At 45.3% G+C, this 22,888-nt stretch overlaps 1 protein-coding gene across 10 annotated transcripts in view; it reads right to left on the minus strand.

Annotated features, from left to right (window-relative positions):
• Positions 1 to 22,888, minus strand: part of RAD54L2 (RAD54 like 2) — a 138,580-nt gene that overhangs the window by 59,865 nt on the left and 55,827 nt on the right. For all 10 annotated transcript variants that reach the window (XR_010122568.1, XM_055275453.2, XM_055275483.2 and 7 more), the window contains one exon: positions 20,574 to 20,766. Coding sequence is in view for 9 of the 10 variants with exons in the window: in XM_055275453.2 (XP_055131428.2) it covers positions 20,574 to 20,712 (139 nt within the window). In the remaining variant the exon portion in view is untranslated. The remainder of the gene's footprint in view (positions 1 to 20,573; positions 20,767 to 22,888) is intronic.

Consider the following 22,888-nt stretch of genomic DNA (forward strand, 5'->3'; position numbering starts at 1 on the left):
TGCCGCCATGCCCGGCTAATTTTTTTTACCCCAAATTCATTTTAAATGGTAACAGAGGTATGGAATAGTATACAAATCTTTCCATAACACACAAACTCCTCTAAGGCCCCATGTGAGGTGGCCACATCAAGCAAGAAGAAACTAAGAGAGGTAACTACTGTCCCTTTTAAGAAAGAATGGACAAAAAGAAACAATAGCTCATTCTGCTTATTTGAGAGGACTCAGGTATACAAACTAAAGTGATAATCCTCCCAAATTTTTTGCTATTATGTCTGTTACCTTAAGAGAGAAGACAATAAAATTGATCCTATGAACAAACAAAAGCATGCTAGTAACCTGCGGGGTGTGGGGGCGGAATCAACAGAACTCAGTTTACTATTCAGTTCTACTGGTGAACACTTTGAAGCAGAGACCACAAACCACACACACACACACACACACACGCACACACACACACAAATGCCCAGAAGGATTCAGTAGTTGAGAAAAAAAGGAGTGAACAAAGACTGGGGTTTCACAAGCAGAGCATCAGATGTCACAGCAGACACCATGCTGGGAAAGCACAAGAGGCAAAGAAGAAAAAAGAAACCTTTACAAAATCACAAATTAAAGAATATTGCTATAGCCCATAATTTCCTCCACAAAATGCACTCAAGTATAACCGAAAATTTTAAATGATCCCTTCAAAACCTTAATGATGATAAGAATTGCTGATCTGGGAGCAGAGAACAGAGTAGGTTGAAGTGCATATGCTGTGGAGGGCAGGGCCAAGTTACCAGTTCCCACACCCCAGCCTAAGAGAAGGGATAAAGCGAGCATCATCTAAAGCCATGCCTTGGCAAAATAATAAACTAATGCATGTAATGAGCCTTCTGACCTATCTCGTTAGTTGAAACCCTAAATCTTAACCCTGTGAATGCAAAAAGCTGAAGAGTAAACTCTGGTCAGAGAAGACAGGTAAAGCCTTTTCTGACTGGCCGTTTAAAAAATAAAACAGGCTGGGTGCGGTGGCTCACACCTGTAATCCCAGCACTTTGGGAAGGCAAAGCAGGCAGATCACTTGAGACCAGCCTAGCCAACATGGTGAAACCCCATCTCTACTAAAAATACAAATATTAGCCAAGCGTGGTGGTGGGCACCTGTAATCCCAGCTACTCAGGAGGGTGAGGCAGGAGAATCTCCTGAACCAGGGAGGCGGAGGTTGCAGTGAGCTGAGATCACAACACTGCACTCCAAACTGTGCAACAAAGCTAGACTCCCATCTCAAAATAATAATAATTTTAAAAAATCATAATAAATAAAACAATAGGCCAGGCGCGGTGGCTCATGCCTGTAATCCCAGCACTTTGGGAGGCCAAGGTGGGGGGATTACCTGAAGTCAGCAGTTTGAGACCAGCCTGGCCAACATGATGAAACCCTGTTTCCACTAAAAATACAAAAATTAGCCAGGTGTGTGGCAGGCGCCTGTAATACCATCTACTTGGGAGGGTGAGGCCAGAGAATAGCGTGAACCCGGGAGGTGGAGGTTGCAGTGAGCCAAGATTGCACCACTGCACTCCAGACTGAGGGACACAGCAAGACTCTGTCTCAAAATAAATAAATACATACATACATACATAAAAAAATAAAACAATAAACTTTTTCCATAGGGTGATATAAAATTCAAAGAAAATATGTATCTATCTGGGGCCACGCTGTAATGGTGCTTCCTGATGGGTGAAAAGAAAGGAACAATGAAGAGTTGCTAAAACACAGTGCAAAATCTCTAAGCTAGAAGAGCATTTTTAGAGCAGTGGCTCTCTCAAGATCCTACACTCCACAATGTCACCATCAAGGAAAAAAAATCTCATCCTTGCCTTTTCTCATGTCCATCACAGATTCTGTACCTAAAGAGTATACCTAAGAATCTCAGGCTACTCCTCTCCATACCATTGCCACTACCTGGTCTGGCTTCCTACACCAACCTCCACAGTCTCCCTGCCTCCTAACTTGCTTCCTCTCCAACCCACAATGCAGACAGTGTGAGCTTTCTGAATTTGACCATGTGAGTCTTCACCCACCCAGGATCTTTTAAGACACTACACCTATCCCTTTTGCACTTAGGATAAAAATCTAAAATGCTTAAAGGTTCCTTTGATTGCTCACCTCTAGCCTTCTCTCTGACCACCAACTACCTCCCGCCAACCACCTCCACCCACACAGCTTCTGCTCAATGGTCTCCAGCCTCAAAATCGCAGTGCGCTCACAGGTCTCTGGGCCTTTGCTAATGCTATCTCCTTCTTTCCCCGCCTCTTAATCCAACAGTTACGAATGAATTCTAATTCATGTTCTCAGGTTTCAGTTTAATGGTTATTCCTCCAGGAAGCCTTCTCTAGGTTCCTTTCTCTTTATTCCAGTGTGCCCAACATTACCACACTGCAGTGCCTATCAGTAAAGCTGCAGAGAAAAAGGCAATGGCTGCTGCTGTCTCTAATTATAATTGAGAAACTACATTCAAAACTAGACGTATTTAAAATACATAAAATTCAGGCCGGGCACAGTGACCCATGCCTGTAATCCCAGAACTTTGGGAGGCCGAGTCAAGTGGATCACTTGAGGTCAGGAGTTCGAGACCAGCCTAGCCAACATGGTGAAATCCTGTCTCTACTGAAACTACAAATTAGCCAGGTGTGGTGGTAGCACACCTGTAATCCCAGCTACTAAGGAGGCTGAGGCAGGAGAATCGCTGAAACCTGGGAGGTGGAGGCTGCACTGAGCCAAGATTGCGCCACTGCATACCAGCCTGGGCAACAAGAGTGGAACTCCATCTCTAAAAAAAAAAAAACCCTCAAATTCAAGCAAATACATCCTGGGCAACAAGAGTGAAACTCCATCTCAAAAAAAAAAAAAAAAAAAACCCTCAAATTCAAGCAAATACATCCTGTTTCTGTATTCTAAATTGTATCAAAAGCCACTGGAAGGCCAGGCGCAGTGGCTCACACCTGTAATCTCAGCACTTTGGGAGGCTGAGGCGGGTGGATCACTTGAGGTCAGGAGTTTCAGACCAGCCTGGCTAACATAGTGAAACCCCATCTCTACTAAAAATACAAAATTATCTGGGCATGGTGGTGGGGGTCTGTAATCTCAGCTACTCGGGAGGCTGAGGCAAGAGAATCACTTGAACCCAGGAGGCAGAGGCTGCAGCGAGCGGAGATCTTGCCACTGCACTGCAGCCTGGGCAATAGATCAAGACTCAGTCTCAAAAAAAAAAAAAATTAGCCAGGTATGGTGGTTCACACCTGTAATCCCAGCTACTCGGGAGGCTGAGGCAAGAAGAATCACTTGAATGTGGGAGGAAGAGGTTGCAGCGGCCTGAGATCACGCCACTGTACTCCATCCTGGGCAACAGAGTGAGATTCCATCACAAAAAAAAGAAAAAAGAAGACCATTGGAAGACTTCAGAAGATAACAATTCAAAGAATACTTAACCACCTTCCCTTCAGGAGGGTTGGCAGAACAACTATTGCCTACAGCCCCAGTCCCAAGTCTGTGGTGAGCCCTGCTAGAGAGGAACCCCATTGTATTCCCAGTCATGTCCAAGGCCATCTAACAACTACTCCAGTCACTCCTGCAGGAGCACTGGGTCCAGCCCATCAGCAATGCTTATTATCCTTCTTCAGCTATTTAGTCACCTTACGAACATAAACTAATTCAGTCATCAAACAACCCCATTAAGGAGATCATGCTCTAATTGTTCCCATTTTACAGATGAGGACATTTACCTCACAAGGCCCTAAGGAGTAAAGATAAGATTTGATTCCAGGTGGTTGATTTGTCTACAAGGTCCATGCTCTAAGCCACCACACTGCACTACCTCCCCTCTACTCCCATTTCCCTGAAAGCTATGTGGGAACAAAATAGAGAGTTCAGATCCACACATGTACTATACCTTGGTTTACAACAAAGGGTACAACAACAATGCAATGCAGAGTGCTGGATAAATTAGATAACCATACTGGGGCAAAGAGGGATGAACCTCGACCCCTATCTCACATCATACGAAAATTAATTTCAGATGGATTACAAAACTAAATGATGGATTCCAAAACCAAACTCCTATCTGCTCCCCATCTGTATCTCCCCACAATCTTCCCAAGCTCAGAAAATGGCATCTTCCAGTTTATCAGTCCAAATACCATGGAATTCATCCTTAATTTCTCTCATACAATCTATATCCATTTGACCAACAAATCCTATTAGCTCTGTCTTCAAAACATATCCTGAATCCAACTACTTTCACCACCTCCACCAAGCTATCATCACCTCCTGCTTAGATTTCTGCAATATCTTCCTAGCTGGTTTCCCTACTTTATCCCTTATCCCCCATACAGGCAATTACCTCCATATCAGCCAGAATGATCTTTTAAAAGTCAGATTGTGTCACTCCTCTGCCCAAACTCTCCAACAGCTCTTGCTATTCCACTTGCCTACAATATTTTTTCCCTAGACAACCACCTGGCTAGCCCACTTACTTCCCTCAGGTGCAGGGCTCACATCTGTAATTCCATCATTGGAAGGCTGAGGTGGGAGTACTACTTAAGGCCAGGAGTTCAAGACTACCCTGGGCAACAGAGCAAGACTCCATCTCTACCCAAAAAATTATTTATTTATTCATTTGTTTATTTTTCAGGCAGGCTTCCAAGCCACAGTAGGCTTGGAGATTCCCTATTATTTATTTATTTATTTAATTAATTAATTTATTTATTTAGAGGCACAGTCTCCTTCTGTCACCCAAGCTGGAGTGTAACAGCACAATCTTGGCTCACTGCAACCTCCACTCCCAGGTTCAAGCAATTCTCCTGTCTCAGCCTCCCAAGTAGCTGGGATTACAGGTACCTACCACCATGTTCAGCTAATTTTGGTATTTTTTAGTAGAGACGGGGTTTCACCTTGTTGGCCAGGCTGGTCTCAAACTCCCAACTTCAAGTGATCCACCTGCCTCGGCCTCCCAAAGTGCTGGAATTACAGGCGTGAGCCACTGCATCCAGCCTATTTATTTTTTGAGACATAGTCTCACTCTGTCACCAAGGCTGGAGTGCAGTGGCACAAAGTTGACTCACTACAGCCTCAACCTCCTGGCTCAAGTGATCCTCCCACCTCAGCCTCCTAAGCAACTGGGACTACAGGTGCTTGACACCATGCCTAGCTTTTTTTTTTTTTTGTAGTATTAATGAGGTCTTCACTATGTTGCCTAGGCTGGTCTCAAACTCCTGACCTCAACTGATCCTCCCGCCTCAGTGTCCCAAAGTGCTTGGATTACAGGCATAAGACACTAGGCCCAGCCTCTCTACAAAAAGTTTTTTAAAAATTAGCTGGAGTGGTGGTATGCACCTGTAGTCCTAGGTACTTGGAGGGTAAGGCAGGTGGATCCTTTCAGCCCAGGAGTTCAAGGCTACAGAGAGCTCTGTCTCTAAAAAGGAAGCACCACCCCAGACTTTACCTACTCTCCCTTTCTTCGTAACACTTATACCTTCTGACATATTGTTTATATACTTGTTTACCATCTATCTCTACCTACTAAAATGAAAATCCCATGAGAAGAGGCATTTTTGTTCCCCATTCCCAATGCCCACGACAATGCCTGGCAAAGAGCAGGTGCTCAATAATTATTATTGAATGACTGGATGAATGTATCTCTTTCCCCTGCTGCTCTCACACACTGTTATTGCTTTCCTAATGCCCCCTGGTCTCTTTGAGACTTGCCATTGTTTTAGGCAGTGATACTCATGGGGCTACACAGCTTTTTAAGCAACTTTGACTCCAAGCCGACTCTTAACTACCAGGTACCTAACTAACAAGAAATTAATTTCAACTAACCCATTTGACAAAGTCTATTCTGATAGTCCTATAGATCCTATGGTGATCTGTGGGCTGGAGAGTAGTCACGTAGATTCACAGACAGATTAATAACCTTATTCACTGAATGATAATGGTTCATCTAAAGGGAGATCTCTAGCAAAGTGCCACTAAGTTCTATTCTCAGTTTTATCCTATTCCATTTTTTCCCCATGATGTGGATAGTCAGTAGTGTGACGGGATCCATTATCTAAGCAAAATGAAAGCACATGCCCCACAAAGACTTGTACGTGAATGTTCATAGTGGTCTTATTTGTAATTGAAAACAAAAATAAAAAAACAATGTCCTGGGCCAAAAAAAAAAAAGAAAGAAAACAAAGCTGGGTGTGGTGGCTCACGTCTTTAATCCCAGCATTTTGGGATGCGAAGGCAGGTGGATCACTTGAGGTCAGGAGTTCAAGACCAGCCTGGCCAACATGGTGAAACCCCGTCTCTATTAAAAATACAAAAACTTAGCTGGGCATGGTGGCAGGCGCCTACAATCCTGGCAACGCGGGGGACTGAGGCAGAGGTTGCAGTAAGCCAAGATTGCACCACTGCACTCCAGCCTGGGCGACAGGGCAAGACCCTTTCTCAAAAAAAAAAAAAAAAAAAAAAAAAAACAAACACAAAATGGATAAACAAATTGGGATATATATCCATAAAGTGGAATACTACTGAGTTATGAAAGGGAATGAGCTATTCAGAGCTATTCAAACATACAAGAATAAATCTCTGGCCAGGCGCAGTAGCAAATGCCTGTAATCCTAGCACTTTGGGAGGCCGAGGAGGGCAGATTACCTGAGGTCAGGAGTTCAAGATCAGCCTGGCCAACATGGTGAAACCCCGTCTCTACTAAAAAATACAAAAAATTAGGCCGGGCGCGGTGGCTCACGTCTGTAATCCCAGCACTTTGGGAGGCTGAGGTGGGCGGATCACGAGGTCACAAGTTCAAGACCAGCCTAACCAACATGGTGAAACCCTGTCTCTACTAAAAATACAAAAATTAGCAGGGCGTGGTGGCACGCGCCTATAACCCCAGCTACTCAGAAGGCTGAGGCAGGAGAATTGCTTGAACCCCTGAGGCAGAGGTTGCAGTGAGCCAAGATCACGCTGCTGCACTCCAGCCTGGAGGACATAGCGAGACTCCCTCCCAAAAAAAAAAAAAAAAAAAAAAAAGCCGGGCGCAGTGGTTCATGCCTGTAATCTTAGCACTTTGGGAGGCTGAGGTGGGTGGATCACGAGGTCAGGAGTTCAAGACCAGCCTGGCCAAAATGGTGAAACCTCCTCTCTATTAAAGATACAAAAAAATTAGCCAGGCATGGTGATTAGTTATTTAGGAAATACATTTATTTTAAAAATCATATGTTCATAACAGTACTCTTAATTTCAGTTCTTCTATTCCATATCTGTATCTCCTCTGTCCCACAGTGAGAACCTTGTTTCCAACAGCATCAATACAGATCTTGGCTCACTGCAACCTCCTTCTCCTGGGTTCAAGCGATTCTCCTGTCTCAGCCTCCCAAATTGCTGGGATTACAGGTGCATGCCACCACACCCAGCTAATTTTTGTATTTTTAGTAGAGACAGGGTTTCACGATATTGGTCAGGCTTATCTCTGACTCCTGACCTCACATGATCTATGTGCCTTGGTCTCCCAAAGTACTGAGATTACAGGCGTGAGCCACTGCACCCAGCCTCAAAATAGTGTCAAATAGTTTCATTACAAACAATAAATCTAAGTAAAGATCAAGGTTTTACTTTATTTTTTTGAGACAGAGTCTCACTCTGTCACCAAGGCTGGAGTGCAGTGGCATGATCACAGCTTACTGCAGTCTTGACCTCCCAGACTCAATGAGTCTTCTTCCTGCCTCAGCCTCCTGAGTAGCTTGGACTACAGCTGCACACCATGCCTGGATAATTTTTAAATTTTTTGTAGTGATGGAGTCTCATTATTTTCTTCAGGCCAGTCTTGAACTCCTGGGCTCAAGGGATTCTCCTGCCCTGAACTCCAAAAGTGCTAGGATTATAGGTGTAAGCCATTGTGGCCAGCTCTAAGATTTTTCTTTTTTTACAGTTTTTTTTTTCCATATAATATATCCCACTGAATCTATATAGACAGAGTACTATATTAAAAGTTACTTGGGGCCAGGTGCGGTGGCTCACGCCTGTAATCTCAGCACTTCGGGAGGCCGAGGCAGGCGGATCACAAGGTCAGGAGTTTGAGACCAGCCTGGCCAGCATGGTGAAACCCCGTCTCTACTAAAAATATACGAAAAATACAAAAATTAGCCAGGCATGGTAGTAGGTGCCCAGGGTCAGTCCCAGCTACTTGGGAGGCTGAGGCAGGATAATCACTGGAACCCAGGAGGTGGAGGTTGCAGTAAGCTGAGATCACGCCACTGCACTCCAGCCTGGGTGACAGTGAGGCTCCGTCTCAAAAAAATAAAAAATAAAAAAGTTACTTGGGGCCAGGCACAGTAGCTCATGCCTGTAATCCCATCACTTTGGGAGGCTGAGGCGGGTGGATCACTTCGGGCCAGGAGTTTGAGACTAGCCTGGTCAACATTGTGAAATCCCATTTCTACTATCTGGTTGGTGCAAAAGTAATCACGGTTTTTGCCCTTTTTTTTTTTTTTTTTTGTAAAAATACAAAAATTAGCCGAGTGTGGTGGGGTACACCTACAATCTCAGCAATCTCAGCTACTCAGGAGGCTGAGGCAGGAGAATTGCTTGAACCTGGGAGACAGAGGTTGTAGTAAGCCAAGACTGCGCCACTGCACTCCAGCCTGAGTGACAGTGCATGAGACTCTGTCCCAAAAAAAGAAAAGAAAGGAAAAGAAAAGCTACTTGGATTATTTTTTTTCACCTTTTTCATACCTTTATTCAGGTTTGATTGTATACTATTAATATAAAACTAATAAAAATCAAGATAATAATGTGTCACCTCTGAAAGTTTTTCTTATGCCACTTTAAAGTCCTTCCCTCCTCTCTCTGCCCCTAATCCTATCCCTAGAGAAGCACTAAGCTGCCTTCTGTCATTAAGGATTGGTTTGTATTTTTTAGACTTTTAATATAAATGGAATCACATGATGTATTCTCTCTTGCTCTCTCACTCTCTTTTGGAAAAACTCTAAAACCATGTTTTTCCTCTGCTCTCACACCACTACAACAACAATCATCACCACAGAAGACTTCTAGTGACCAAACGTGTGGGGATTTCTCCCCACCACCAAGCGACTAATTAATTCTGCAGTAGATATCAGCTAGGTGTCCTCCAAATCAATTCTAACACTATCTACCTGGAGATAATGTCAGATCCCACTATGTCAGACAGTGTCAGATCCATTTAAGTGCTCAGTCACAAGACTGTCCCCCTGACGCACACCAGTTGATAGGCTTCATGTTGGGGTTCCCATGAACCCCTCTTTGGGTTCAATTAATTTGCTGGAACCACTCACAGAACTCAGAGAAATACATTTACTGGTTTATTATAAAGGATATTACAAAGGATATAGATGAGGAGATGCTAGGGTAAGGGATGGGGGAAGGGGTGCAGAGCTTCCATATCCTCCCTGTGTGTGACACCCTCCAGAAACCTCTGCATGTTCAGCTATCCATAAGCTCTCCAAACTCAGTACTCTAGGGTTTTTTGTTTGTTGGAGACAGAGTCTCGCCCTGTCACCCAGGCTATAGTGCACTGGTGCAATCTTGGCTCACTGCAGTCTCTGCCCCCTGAGTTCAAGCAATTCTCCTGCCTCAGCCTCCCGAGTAGCTGGGATTACAGGCATGTACCACCATGCCCAGCTAATTTTTGTATTTTTTAGTAAAGACAGGGTTTCACCATGTTGACCAGGCTGGTCTCGAACTCCTGGCCTCAGGTGATCTTCCCTCCTCAGCCTCCCAAAGTGCTGGGATTACAGGCATGAGCCACTGCACCCATCCCCTCTAGGATTTTTATGGAAGCTTCACGTCAGTATTACTTCCCCCAGTGTATGAGTGGGACCCTCTCTAGAATGAGGGTCTTATGACCCATAATTAGAAAGGAGGCTTTGGAATTTTAGAGTCCTGCCTTGGGGCAGGTAAAAGGATGGCAGGAGTAGGTCAGAGAGATTCTGTTTCCTGAAGTCTCCCCCTGAGGCCTAACACATGCACCATTATAACAAAAGACTGTAAAAAGACTATGAGAGTTATAAGCCAAATATATATATATATATACACATATATATATCTCATGGGTATTTTAGGCTCAATACCACATTCTTTCTTATTCTCTCTCACTCTCTTGCTCTTTTTCTTTCTCTCTCTCTCAGGAGTTCTGGCTTTCACTCAGCATAATTATTTTGATATTCATTCTTTTTTTTTTTGAGACAAAATCTCGCTCTGTAGCCCAGGCTGGTGTGCAGTAGCGTGATCTCGGCTCACCACAACCTCCGCCTCCCAGGTTTAAGCAATTCTCCTGCCTCAGCCTCCAGAGTACCTGGGATTACAGGTGAGCACCACTGCAGTCTGTCACCCAAGCTGGAGTGCAATGGCACAATCTCGGCTCACTGCAACCATTGCCTCACGAGTTCAAGCGATTCTCGTTCTTCAGCCTCCCAAGTAGCTGGGACTACAGACGCGGGCCACCACACCCAGCTAAGTTTTGTATTTTTAGTAGAGATGGGGTTTCGCCATGCTGGCCAGGCTGGTCTCTAACTCCTGACCTCAGGTGAACCACCTGCCTCGGCCTCCCAAGGTGCTGGAATTACAGGCATGAGCCACCGCACCCAGCCAAAATATCTTATTTCATCTCAAAAAATGTATGTGAATTTTGATTTCTATGTCATAATTTTCATTATAAAAAACATTTAAATTCCTTACCAGTTAAAGTACCGAACCTCCTAACCTTGACACCACTTCCCCAATCTTCCAGTAAAACTGACGTTCTAACAAGTTTGTCAAGTTCATCCTAAAGCTCCATAAACTCCCAGCTACCCCCAACCACAAATGGAGGAACTAAGTTTGGAAATAAAACCCTTTGGCAAGCAGTCATTCTTAGAATAACCAGTAAGTTACTTATGTCTGTAGTTTCTGGCCTGGGTTTTGATTTGTTTTACAATAAAATTCTTGAGAAAGGCCCTACTCTTTTTTTTTTTTTTTTTTTTTTTTGAGATGAAGTCTTGCTCTTGTCCCCCAGGCTGGAGTGCAATAGCGCGATCTCGGCTCACTGTAACCTCCGCCTCCTGGGTTCAAGCAATTCTCCTGCCTCAGCCTCCCGAGTAGCTGGGATTACAGGCACCTGCCACCACGCCCGGCTAATTTTTGTATTTTTAGTAGAAATGGGGTTTCACCATGTTGGCCAGGCTAGTCTTGAACTCCTGACCTCAAGTGATCCGCCCGCCTCGGCCTCCCAAAGTACTGGGATTATAGGCATGAGCCACCACACCCGGCCAAGAAAAGCCCTACTCTTGTCTTAGCTGAACATGGCTGTCCACAACGTAGGCCAAACAATTTGGATGAGCAGTGTGTTCTCAGAAGAAAAGGATGGTGGTGGCTCAGGATACCTTCTTGGAGAACCAAAGACCAAAGAAATCCAGCACAGGTAATAAAGTAAAAGCACTGGAGGAAAAGAACTGGGACATCCAGTTTTTCCTTGCAAATATTCACATAAGAAAAAGGGTAGCCTAAAAGAAATGCAAGTGGTAGTGGGAAGGAGAATCTCATTATTAACTAAGATTTGACATATATCTGGAAAATAGCTGAAATTTTGGTGTGAAACTAGGAACTGGATCCATAAATCTGAATGAATAAGAAACATAAAGCTCTTGTTAAACAAAGAAAACATATTAAATTCTCAGAGTCTCCTTTACCCTCCAATCTTTAGTGCATATTCAAGCTCAGGTTTCTTCTTGTTATTTTTCTCCCATGTTTCTCTGCGGCAGGAGGACAAGAAACTACTTTGGAGAAATAATATTAGGATTTTTGCCATTTGTAAAGACTGAAAGACCCTTGGACATCGCTCTTGGTCTGGGCTCCCTTTCACGGACAGTTGACAGAGCCATCAACCATTAAAGAAGAGTCTACTGCAGGCTTAAAGAGTGAAGAAAGGCCAGGAGCGGTGGCTCACGCCTGTAATTCCAGCACTTTGGGAGGCCAAGGTGGGTGGATCAGTTGAGGTCAGGAGTTTGAGACCAGCCCAGCCAACACAGTGAAACCAGTCTCTACTAAAAATACAAAAATTAGTCGGGTGTGGTGGTGTGTGCTGTAATCCCAGCTACTCGGGAGACTGAGGCAGGAGAATCGCTTGAACCTGGGAGGCGGAGGTTGCAATGAGCCGAGATCCTGCCACTCTACTCCAGCCTGGACAACAGAGTGAGACTCTGTCTCAAAAAAAAAACCCAAAAAACAAAAAACAGTGAAGTGACATCAAGGAAATAAATGTGCCAATGAACCAGCAATACACTGGAAAATCCCTTTACAAAGCCACAAAAACATAGGACTCTACCTACGACATGTATCCAACCATTCCATACTTTCACATCCACTAGAACATACATTAAGCAGCAACTGGAAATAAACTTTTTAAAATAAAGGCTGGATTATTCCAGGAGTTCCTGTCATCTAAATATTCCAAAGTACCTCATGTAGGGGAATAGACTGGACCTGAAGCTAAGCTAGAAGAAAATATGGAGCCCCAAAACCATTACCAGGCCAAGTGTGGTGGCTCACGCTTGTTATCCCAGCACTTTGGGAGACTGAGGCAGGCAGACTACTTGAGCCCAGGAGCTCGAGACCAGCCTGGGCAACATGGCAAAACCCTCTCTGCAAAAAAAAAAAGAAAAAAATTTGCTAGGCCAGGCACAGTGGCTCATGCCTGTAATCCTAGCACTTTGGGAGGCCAAGGTAGGAGGATTGCTTAAGGCCAGGAGTTCAAGAGCAGCCTGGCAACATAGAGAGACCCTGTGTCTATCTTTTTTTTTTTTTTTTGAGACAGAGTCTCACGCTCTCACCCAGGCTGGAGTGCAGTGGCGCGATCTCGGCTCACTGCAAGCTCCGCCTCCCGGGTTCACGCCATTCTCCTGCCTCAGCCTCTCCGAGGAGCTGGGACTACAGGCGCCCGCCACCACGCCCGGCTAATTTTTTGTATTTTTAGTAGAGACGGGGTTTCACCGTGGTCTCGATCTCCTGACCTCGTGATCCGCCCACCTCGGCCTCCCAAAGTGCTGGGATTACAAGCATGAGCCACCGCGTATTTTTTTTTAAAAATTTAAAAGCCTGTAATCCCAGCAGTTTGGGAGGCTGAGGTGGGTGGATCATTTGAGGTCAGAAGTTCGAGACCAGCCTAGCCAACGTGGTGAAACCCCGACTCTACTAAAAAAAACCACATACACACAAAAATTAGCCAGGCATAGTGGCACATGCCTGTAATCCCAACTACTCGGGAGGCTGAGGCAGGAGAATCGCTTAACCTGGGAGGCGGAGGTTGCAGTGAGCTGAGATAGCTCCACTGTACTCCAGCCCAGGCAACAGAGTGAGACTCCATCTCAAAATAAAATAAAATAAAATAATAATTTTTTAACAATTTTAAAAATTAGCTGGGCATGGTGACGCACGCCTGTAGTCTCAGCTACCTGGTAGGCTAAGGTGGGAGGACCACCTGACCCTGGGGTGCTGCAGTGAGTCGTGATCACGCCACTGCACTCCAGCCTGGGTGGTCCTGGGTGAGACCCTGTCTCAAAACAAAAAAAAAAGAATGAATGAATGAAAGAAAGAAAAACTATTACATAAGGAAAGCCAATCCCAGAGGTGTCAAATTTTGAACCTCTACCTTTAATAACAACAGACCCTAAGGGTGTTAACACCCAACTTTCCCTACCATTCTGAAAGAATAGAGAAAGCTAAGAACAGATAATCAGGAGAAAAGAAAAAGAGGGGGATGAAAAACCAAATCCAAGATGTCTCACAACATGTCATGGGTCCTTTAACATGTTATAAACAAAAAACACTATCTTCTCCTTACTTGAAGGTTGGTTCGAAGACAAAGTCATGGTGCTGTTCTCCAACAGTCAAACCTCCATGTTCTATAATAACCAATTCTTGCACTACTATCCCACTACTCAACATACAAAGGTCAGTATCAAGGAGGAAACAATGCCCTGACTTATTGCAGCAAAGCCAAAAATATCTTTCACTCCCCCATCCACTCCCTATCCTGTTCATCCCACCTTTGTAAAAGATCTCATGATCTTCCTGGGCTTTTACCCACCCCTCTTCAATCTGCCCTACAAATCCAGTAAGTCACCAAGTCCTGTAAAATCCAATGCAACAAGTCTGACCATTTACTCCTCCTGTGTGATCGACTGACACAAACAGCCTAATCCTCATTACCTTTTCCCATAGAGTTCTACTACAGACCTAACTGATCCTCCATGTCTACAGGCCATGTCTTTGATACAGTGCTAGAGTAACATTCCTGAAGTCAAAAGTCTAACATTCCTGAAGTCAAAGGTCTGATGGATGCTCCTCAGTAAAAGGGCCCATCGGCCAGGCATGGTGGCTCATGTCTTTAAGCCCAGCACTTTGGAAGGCTGAGGCGCGTGGATTAATTGAGGTCAGGTGTTTGAGACCAGCCTGGCCAACGTGGTAAAACCCTGTCTCTACTGAAAATACAAAAAATTAGCAGGATGTGGTGGTGCATGCCTGTAGTCCCAGCTACTCAGGAGGCTGAGGCAGGAGAATCGCTTGAACCTGGGAGGTGAAGGTTGCAGTGAGCCAAGATTGTGCCACCAGCCTGGATGACAGAGCGAGACTCCGTCAAAAAAAAAAAAAAAAAAAAAAAAAAGTGACCATCAATTCCATGTTGCCTATAAAACAAATTCTAAACTACTCCATGATCTGACCATAGGTCATCTCTCCAGTCTTACTCCGGTGATTCCCCCTCTTGTGTCCAGTGCATTAACAAATAAGACAGCTCATCATTCCTTAGCATTTGCCATACTTTCCCTTCTACTTTGCCTTATACCTGCTGTTACTTCTAACGGTCCTTCCACCTCTGCTCAACAATAATCAACAATCACCTTCTTCCCTCAAAGCAGAAACTAGGAAAGAAAGCAAACATATCACAGGAAAGGGGATTATAAGAATCTATGGTCTCAGAAGCAGCATTGGTTTGAAAAAGGAGCACTGCCTTGAAGACCAAAAGTCCAGCTTTGCCACTTTCTTGCTAAGTTATACTGAGTAAGCCACTCACCCTTCTGAGCCCCAGTTTCCCCATCTGTAAAATGTATCTACCCTACCTAACATACAAGATTATCCAGACAATTAAGTATGGGCCGGGCACGGTGCTTCATGCCTATAATCCCAGCACTTTGGGAGGCCAAGGCAAGTGGATCACCTGAAGTCAGGAGTTTGAGACCAGCCTGGCCAACATGGTGAAACTCTGTCTCTACTAAATACAAAAACTTAGCCAGGCATAGTGGTGCATGCCTGTAATTCCAGCTGCTACTCGGGAGGCTGAGGTGGGAGAACTGCTTGAACTCAGGAGGTGGAGGTTGCAGTGAGCTGAGATCACGCCACTCCACTCCAGCCTGGGCAAAAGAGTAAGACTCCATCTCAAAAAAAAAAAAAAAAAACAAAGAAAAAGAAAAACGAAAGACAAGTATGATAAAGTGTGTCAAAATGCTTATGGGGGGATGGAGCTAAAGCTTATAGGGAAAATTATACCTTTAAATGCTTATATAGAAAAAAAAATCTTCCCTTCCTCCCTCCCTCCCTCCCTCTCTCTCTCTCTCTCTCTCTCTTTCTTTCTTTCCCCTCGCTGGCCCAGGCTGCAATCTACTCGGCTTGCTGCTGCCCGCGCCGCGGACTGCCTGGGTCTGCCGGCGCGCCCCACCGCTGCCTGCCTTTTCTCCTTTCGCTGCAGGCACGCGTTCGCCATCTTGGCCACGCTGGTCGCCAGCTCCTCACGCCGAGTGCTCTGCCCGCCTCAGCCTCCCGAGCTACTGGAACTACAGACGGAGTCTCGCTCACCCAGTGCTCGGTGTTGCCCAGGCTGGAGTGCGGTGGCGTGGTCTGGCCTCGCGGCAGCCTCCACCCCCCAGCCGCCTGCCTTGGCCTACCAGGGTGCTGGGATTGCAGCCCCTGCCCGGCCGCCGCCCCATCTGGGAAGTGAGGAGCGCCTCTGCCCGGCTGCCCCGTCTGGGAAGTGAGCAGCGCCTCTGCCCGGCCGCCCCGTCCGGGAAGAAGTGAGGAGCGCCTCTGCCCGGCCGCCCCGTCCGGGAAGAAGTGAGGAGCGCCTCTGCCCGGCCGCCCCGTCCGGGAAGAAGTGAGGAACGCCTCTGCCCGGCCGCCCCGTCCGGGAAGAAGTGAGGAGCGCCTCTGCCCGGCCGCCGCGGCCGGGAAGAAGTGAGGAGCGCCTCTGCTCGGCCACCCATCGTCTGGGAGGTGAGGAGCGCCTCTGCCCGGCCACCCATCGTCTGGGAGGTGAGGAGCGCCTCTGCCCGGCCACCCATCGTCTGGGAAGTGAGGAGCGCCTCTGCCCGGCTGCCCCATCTGGGAAGTGAGGAGTGCCTCTGCCCGGCCACCCATCGTCTGGGAGGTGAGGAGCGCCTCTGCCCGGCCACCCATCGTCTGAGAAGTGAGGAGCGCCTCTGCCCGGCCACCCATCGTCTGGGAAGTGAGGAGCGCCTCTGCCCGGCCACCTATCGTCTGGGAAGAAGTGAGGAGCGTCTCTGCCTGGCCGCCCCGTCTGGGAAGTGAGGAGTTCCTCTGCCCAGCCGCCCTGTGTCTGGGTAGAAGTGAGGAGCTCCTCTGCCTGGCCGCTCCGTCTGGGAGGTCTACCACGGAGGCCAGAAGCAATGTGGGGGCTGGACGTGGTGGCTCACGCCTGTGGTCCCGGCACTCTGGGGGGCGAGGCGGGTTGATCACTTCGGGCTAGGAGTTCGAGACCAGTCTGGCCAACTTGGCGAAACATGAAGAATACAACAGACAAACCAACCAACCAACTCAGTGACAACAAAACAGGTCTACCCTGGAGTCATACTCTAATTTTTTCTATTTTCTTCCCTTTCTGATCCTTTATCCCACTTTCTTTTTCTTCCTCTTCCTTCTCCCTCTTCTTTGTCAAATAGAGGATTGAGTTATTATCACTGATCCATATAAAGTCCCTCTCTCATTTATTTTAACTCCCACCCCCCATTTCTATTCCCCGACTTCCCATGTGCAACCTTCCTAATATGTTTGATACGCATCTTTTTGCTTGTATGTATTTTTAGAAAATGTTTATTGTTTTTGTATGCAAAAATTAATAAAAAAAAAATAAAAAATAAAAAAAATAAAAAATAAAATAAAAAAAATCTAAAAATTAATGAGCTACGCACATTCTTAAGAAGTTTGAAAGAAAGCTTTAAATATATAGAAAAACATCTGAAAATTAATGAGCTACACACATTCCTAAGAAGTCTGAAACAAAGGCAAAATAAACCCAAAAGAAATAGAAAATTATAAAGTAGAAATTACAAAGAAAACAAACACAATACACCAAAGCCAAAAGACAGTTTTTTGAAAAGAATAAGATTGTTCACATGCTTGTGTAAACTATGACAAACAATATAAAAGTAAGCTACAGTTATCCAGTAGAGATGAAACTTCAAATAAAAAGGGCTGAAGTGGCCGGGCGCAGTGGCTCACACCTGTAATCCCAGCACTTTGGGAGGCCTAGATGGGTGGATCACGAGGTCAGGAGATCGAGACCATCCTGGCTAACACGGTGAGATCCCGCCTCTACTAAAAATACAAAAAAATTAGCCAGGTGTGGTGGCAGGCGCCTGTAGTCCCAGCTACTCGGGAGGCTGAGGCAGGAGAATGGCGTGAACCTGGGAAGAAGAGGTTGCAGCGAGCCGAGATTACGCCACTGCATTCCAGCCTGGACAACAGAGCAAGACTCCATCTCAAAAAAAAAAAAAGGGCTGAAGTAAGTTTCCTTTGTGAAATGGTTTCTCAGATCTCAGTACTATTGACATTTGGGACAGATAATTGTTGGGGTGAGCTTGGGGCTCTCCTATGCACTGTAGCATGTTTAATAGCATCCTCAGCCTCTATCCACAAGATGACAGTAGCATCCCCACCCCACTCCCAAGAATCCTGACAACCAGTGTCTTCACACATTGTAAACTGCTACCTAAGAAACAAAATCATACCAGGTTGAGAACCACTGCTCTAAGAAAACAAAAGGGGCACATCACACTACACCAACTAAAACTAGATTATTCATAGCTATTCTTACTAGTAGAACAGCTAGTTGCTCTGCCCATGACTACGGGATGGCAGCAAGGACAAGACTAAAGAAATAGGCAGGTTTTGGATTTTTCAGGAAAATTGCATAGAGTGCTCAACATGAGAGGAAAAGAAAAGCTTTAGGCCGGGCGTGGATCACACCTGTAATCCCAGCACTTTGGGAAGCCGAGGCAGGTGAATCACCTGAGGTCAGGAGTTTGAGACCAGCCTGGCCAAAATGGTGAAACCCTGTCTCTACTAAAAATACAAAAATTAGCTGGGTATGGTGGCAGGCACCTGTAATCTCAGCTACTCAGGAGGCTGAGGCAGGAGAATTGCTAGAACCTGGGAGGCGGAGGTTGCAGTGAGCTGAGATCCTGCCATTGCACTCCAGCCAGGGACGACAGAAAAAAAAAAAAAGCTTTAAGAGGTAAAATAGGGTCAAAGACACCACAAGTAACAGAAGTATCACTTTTACTTTTGTGGCTCTAACACTGTAGTGAAATATAAAAAATGGTCCTTGAGTCAAATTCCAAGAAGTCAGTTAACCTAGCAGAGCACAGCAGGACATAGTGCCTAATGGAATGTTTGTTTATCACTCTGAACGTCAATAAAAATGAGTCATTTCAAAATTTTAAAAAAGTATTTAAGGCCGGGCATGGTGGCTCACCCCTGTAATCCCAGCACTTCGGGAGGCCAAGGCGGGCAGATCACCTGAGGTTAGGAGTTCGAGAACAGCCTGACCAACATGGAGAAATCCCGTCTCTACTAAAAATACAAAATTAGCCAGGCGTGGTGGCAGGCACATGTAATCCCAGCTACTCAGGAGGCTGAGGCAGGAGAATCGCTTGAACCTGGGAGGTGAAGGGTGCAATGAGCCGAGATGGCACCATTCCACTCCAGCCTGGGCAACGAGCAAAACTCCATCTCAAAAAAAAAAAAAAAAAAACACCAAAACCAAATTGCACAGCTACATTATTCTGAGACGAATCACAATTAAATTCTTGTCATTTCTAAATAAATAGTAGTAAAGTCCACAGAAGCATCTCATATAATTTTGGAATAATTAACAATTTTACAAGGAAAAGGGAAAAGAGAATTCCAAGAAGCCAACAGGGAAGATAGTGTGTATATATCCATTACACTCACCAGAAGCATCTAAAATCCAATCTAAACCTGATGGGAGTTCTAAGGGTGTCTGTAAATACAATTATGAGAACCCAAATGATGAAAAGCAAAAAGTGATGCTGACAGCTAGGGACTCTAACATCATCTCAGGAACAATGAGAGCCAAGCAAACATTACTGTCTTCCATTATTTCTATTCATTCTACTTTCTAGAAATGAGACTCCAACTGAATAAGCTAGCAACGGACAGCAAATGCTATTGGAGGGATAAAAGTGAATGGTCATTTCCCTGCAGAAATGGAGAGAGGCTTTTGGACAGTATAAAGGAGGGCAAACGGATTCCCAAGCCACATGACAGCTGTTAGGATGAATGAGAACTGAAGACAGTAAACATCAGCAAAGACAGAGGATCAGTGCTCATCCTCCTGGAATCCGGAGAACGGCAGGAGTGCATTTTTCTACGTTCCTTCAGATTCAAGTAATTAGATGATCTAATACAACATTCAGTCCCACTAGGGGATCTGTTATGAACAGACAAAAACCCTATTCCTCAGTTAGTAGGAAGCTTACAAACAACTAAATCCTATGTCATAAAAGGCTGGAATTAATTGAGAAGCCTTGTGGCTGGCCAAATAACCTAACATTAGACTGAACATTAAAAGTCCAATGCCATTTCAAGAAGCTGAGGGCAAAGGAAGGAGTGAGCTGAGCAAACCAAATAGAAGGCATCAAAAGGGGGTCTACCAGCTATGGAGATGTAGTGCCCTCCCAGTAGGGGCAATTTATAGTCACTGGAATGGCCAAGAGGTAGCACAGCACTGCAGGCAATGCAGTGAGCTTTCTGAAGTTGTGAACCTGTCTGAGAATCTCTGCCCGGACAATTCCCTCATGTACACACAGCAGAATTGTATGTATAATTTCAGAAAACTTACAGACCACTCACAGTTACCTTCACATCTACCTGAAGAGCCTATGGCCTCCAGACTGCAAAGTCTTACCATAGGAACTCTGCCATTGACTCCTCCATGACCTGAGCAAGTATGCAACACTCGAATCTCTGGACCTGAGTCCATACATCTGTCAGAGACAAGCTAAAGGCTAAAGGTTCTTCCAGCAGTAAAACAAAGCTTATGTGCAGGAACAATAATCCATTTCCTAGGAATGGGCATCTGAATTCATTGCATCTCAGTTCCTAGTCTCTATCTTCCCACTATGGATGGCCTAAGAAATCTAACTGGAAACACCAAGGTCTCCCAGCAAAAATTCCATTGGAGGAAAATATAAGGCAACTTCTGTCACTCAATAGAGCGCACTTACCATCCAGCAGTTCTTCTTCATCATCCCTGTCACACTCCTCCACTGCCACCTCCTCCTCCTCCTCCTCCTCTTCCGCATCCTCCAGCTCCACGTCCGGGTCCAGGTCTGGATCGCTCCCTGAGGCAGATTCGTCTGACATGGCTCCCAGAGGTCCTCAGTGGGCATTACCGACTCATGGTCCACTGCAGGGTTGCTAGGAGGAGGATGAGAGGCATCAGAATCACCAAGGGTTTTGCTTAGGAACACAAGTCTTTCAAAGAAAAAAATGCTAGCTGGGCACAGTGGCTCATGCCTGTAATCCCAGCACTTTGGGAGGCCAAGGTGGGTGGATCACTTGAGGTCAGGAGTTCGAGACCAGCCTGGCTAACATGATGAAAATCCATCTCTACTAAAAATACAAAAGTTAGTCAGGCATGGTGGCACACACCTGTAATCCCAGCTACTCAGATGGCTGAGGAATAAGAATTGCTTGAACCGGGAAGGCAGAGGTTGCAGTGAGCCAAGATGGCGCCACTGCACTCCAGCCTGAGCGACGAGGTGAGACTCTGTCTCCAAAAGAAAAACAAAGAAAAAAATGCTGAACAAGAATTCCCTGGAACTTCTCTAAGCAAGGCAAGCTAACCGTATCCAAATCACAACCTTCCCTATGAGTGTTCTGGCTCTGAGACATGTTTTAGTGACTCTGCATAGCTCAAACATCTCTTGGCTATTTTGACAAGAAAACACCTTAAAGTAACAATAACAACAAAAGTATAAACCTTGGAATTCTCATTTGTTCATTCCTTCCTGTATCAACTGTTTCCTGAGCACCAACTCTCTGTATCTATTTATACATATACATACATGTGTATGTATATATATATATATACACACACACACGTATATAGAGTCCCCAACCTGCGATGGTTTAACTTACAATTGTGCGAAAATGACACACATTCAGTAGAAACTGTGATTCAAATTTTAAATTTTTCCCAGGCTAGTGACACATGGAACTATACTCTCTGGCAATGCTGAGTAGCGGCAACAAGCCGAAGCTTCCAGTCCACCATGCTATCATGAAGTGTGCAGTTTTCTGTGCTGCCAGATGACTTTGACTGTAGACAATGTAAGTGCACTTTATTTATTTATTTTTAGACAAGGTCCAGCTCTGTTGGCCAGGCTGGAGTGTGCGTGGAGTGCAGTGGCACAATCATAGCTCACTGCAGCCTCAAATTCCTGGGTTCAAGCAATCCTTCTGCCTAAGACCTCCTGAGTAGCTAGGACGACAGGCACATACAACCATGCCTGGCTAAGACAGTGTTAAGTGTTCTGAGCACCTTTAAGGCAGTCTAGCCCAAACTATGATGTTCAGTAGGTTAGGTGTATTAAATAGACTTTCAACTTACAATATTTTCAACTTACGATGCATTTGTCAGGATGTAACCCCATTGTACATGGAGGAACGGTTGTATATAATCGCAGGTGCTATTCTAGAGTTTGGGGACACAGCAGGAAGCAGAACAAAGCATGCAGGCAGTACTTAGGGCTGGTGTGTGGCAGGAGGAGCTGCTAGTTTATATAGGGGAGGTCAGTGAAGTTCTCACTGAGCAGAAACCAAAAGGAAGGAAGGAAGCCACAAAGACATCTTGAGGGAGTGTGTTCCAGGAAGAGTGAGCACCAACGGCAGAGGAGGAGTGGTTGGGAGTACTCAGGAGCTAGAAGTATATTTTACCCAAGTCATTCATTCATTCACATTCAGTCCGTCATTTGCTAACCTGCTATACTATGTCTACCATGTGTCAGGCACTGTGCATGTCTGTTTGTCTCTCTTATCACTTTACTATTAGCTGTAAAGGCCATTCCTTCTTGAAGGTAAAAAAATAAAAACCATGGCAAAGAGATGGCTAGTTGGGTAGCTCTTTGATAAAGTAAATATAGCAAAATGTTAACTAGTGAATTCACTGACCAATTCTTTCCATTTTTTCTGTATATTTCAAATTTTCTTTTCTTTTCTTTTTTTTTTTTTTTTGAGATGCAGTTTCACTCTGTCACCCAGGCTGCAGTGCAGTGGCGTGATCTTGGCTTACTGCAAGCTCCACCTCCTGAGTTCATACCATTCTCCTGCCTCAGCCTCTCAAGTAGCTGCAACTACAGGTGTGCACCACCACACCCAGCTAATTTTTGTATTTTTAGTAGAGACTGGGTTTTACCATGTTGGTCAGGCTGGTCTCAAACTCCTGACCTCAGGTGATCCTCCTGCCTCAGCCTCCCAAAGTGCTGGGATTACAGGCATCAGCCACTGCACCCAGCCTCAAATTTTCATACTAAAATCA

The sequence above is a fragment of the Symphalangus syndactylus genome, chromosome 1 (assembly GCF_028878055.3).
Source record: "Symphalangus syndactylus isolate Jambi chromosome 1, NHGRI_mSymSyn1-v2.1_pri, whole genome shotgun sequence".
Classification (NCBI taxonomy): domain Eukaryota; kingdom Metazoa; phylum Chordata; class Mammalia; order Primates; family Hylobatidae; genus Symphalangus; species Symphalangus syndactylus.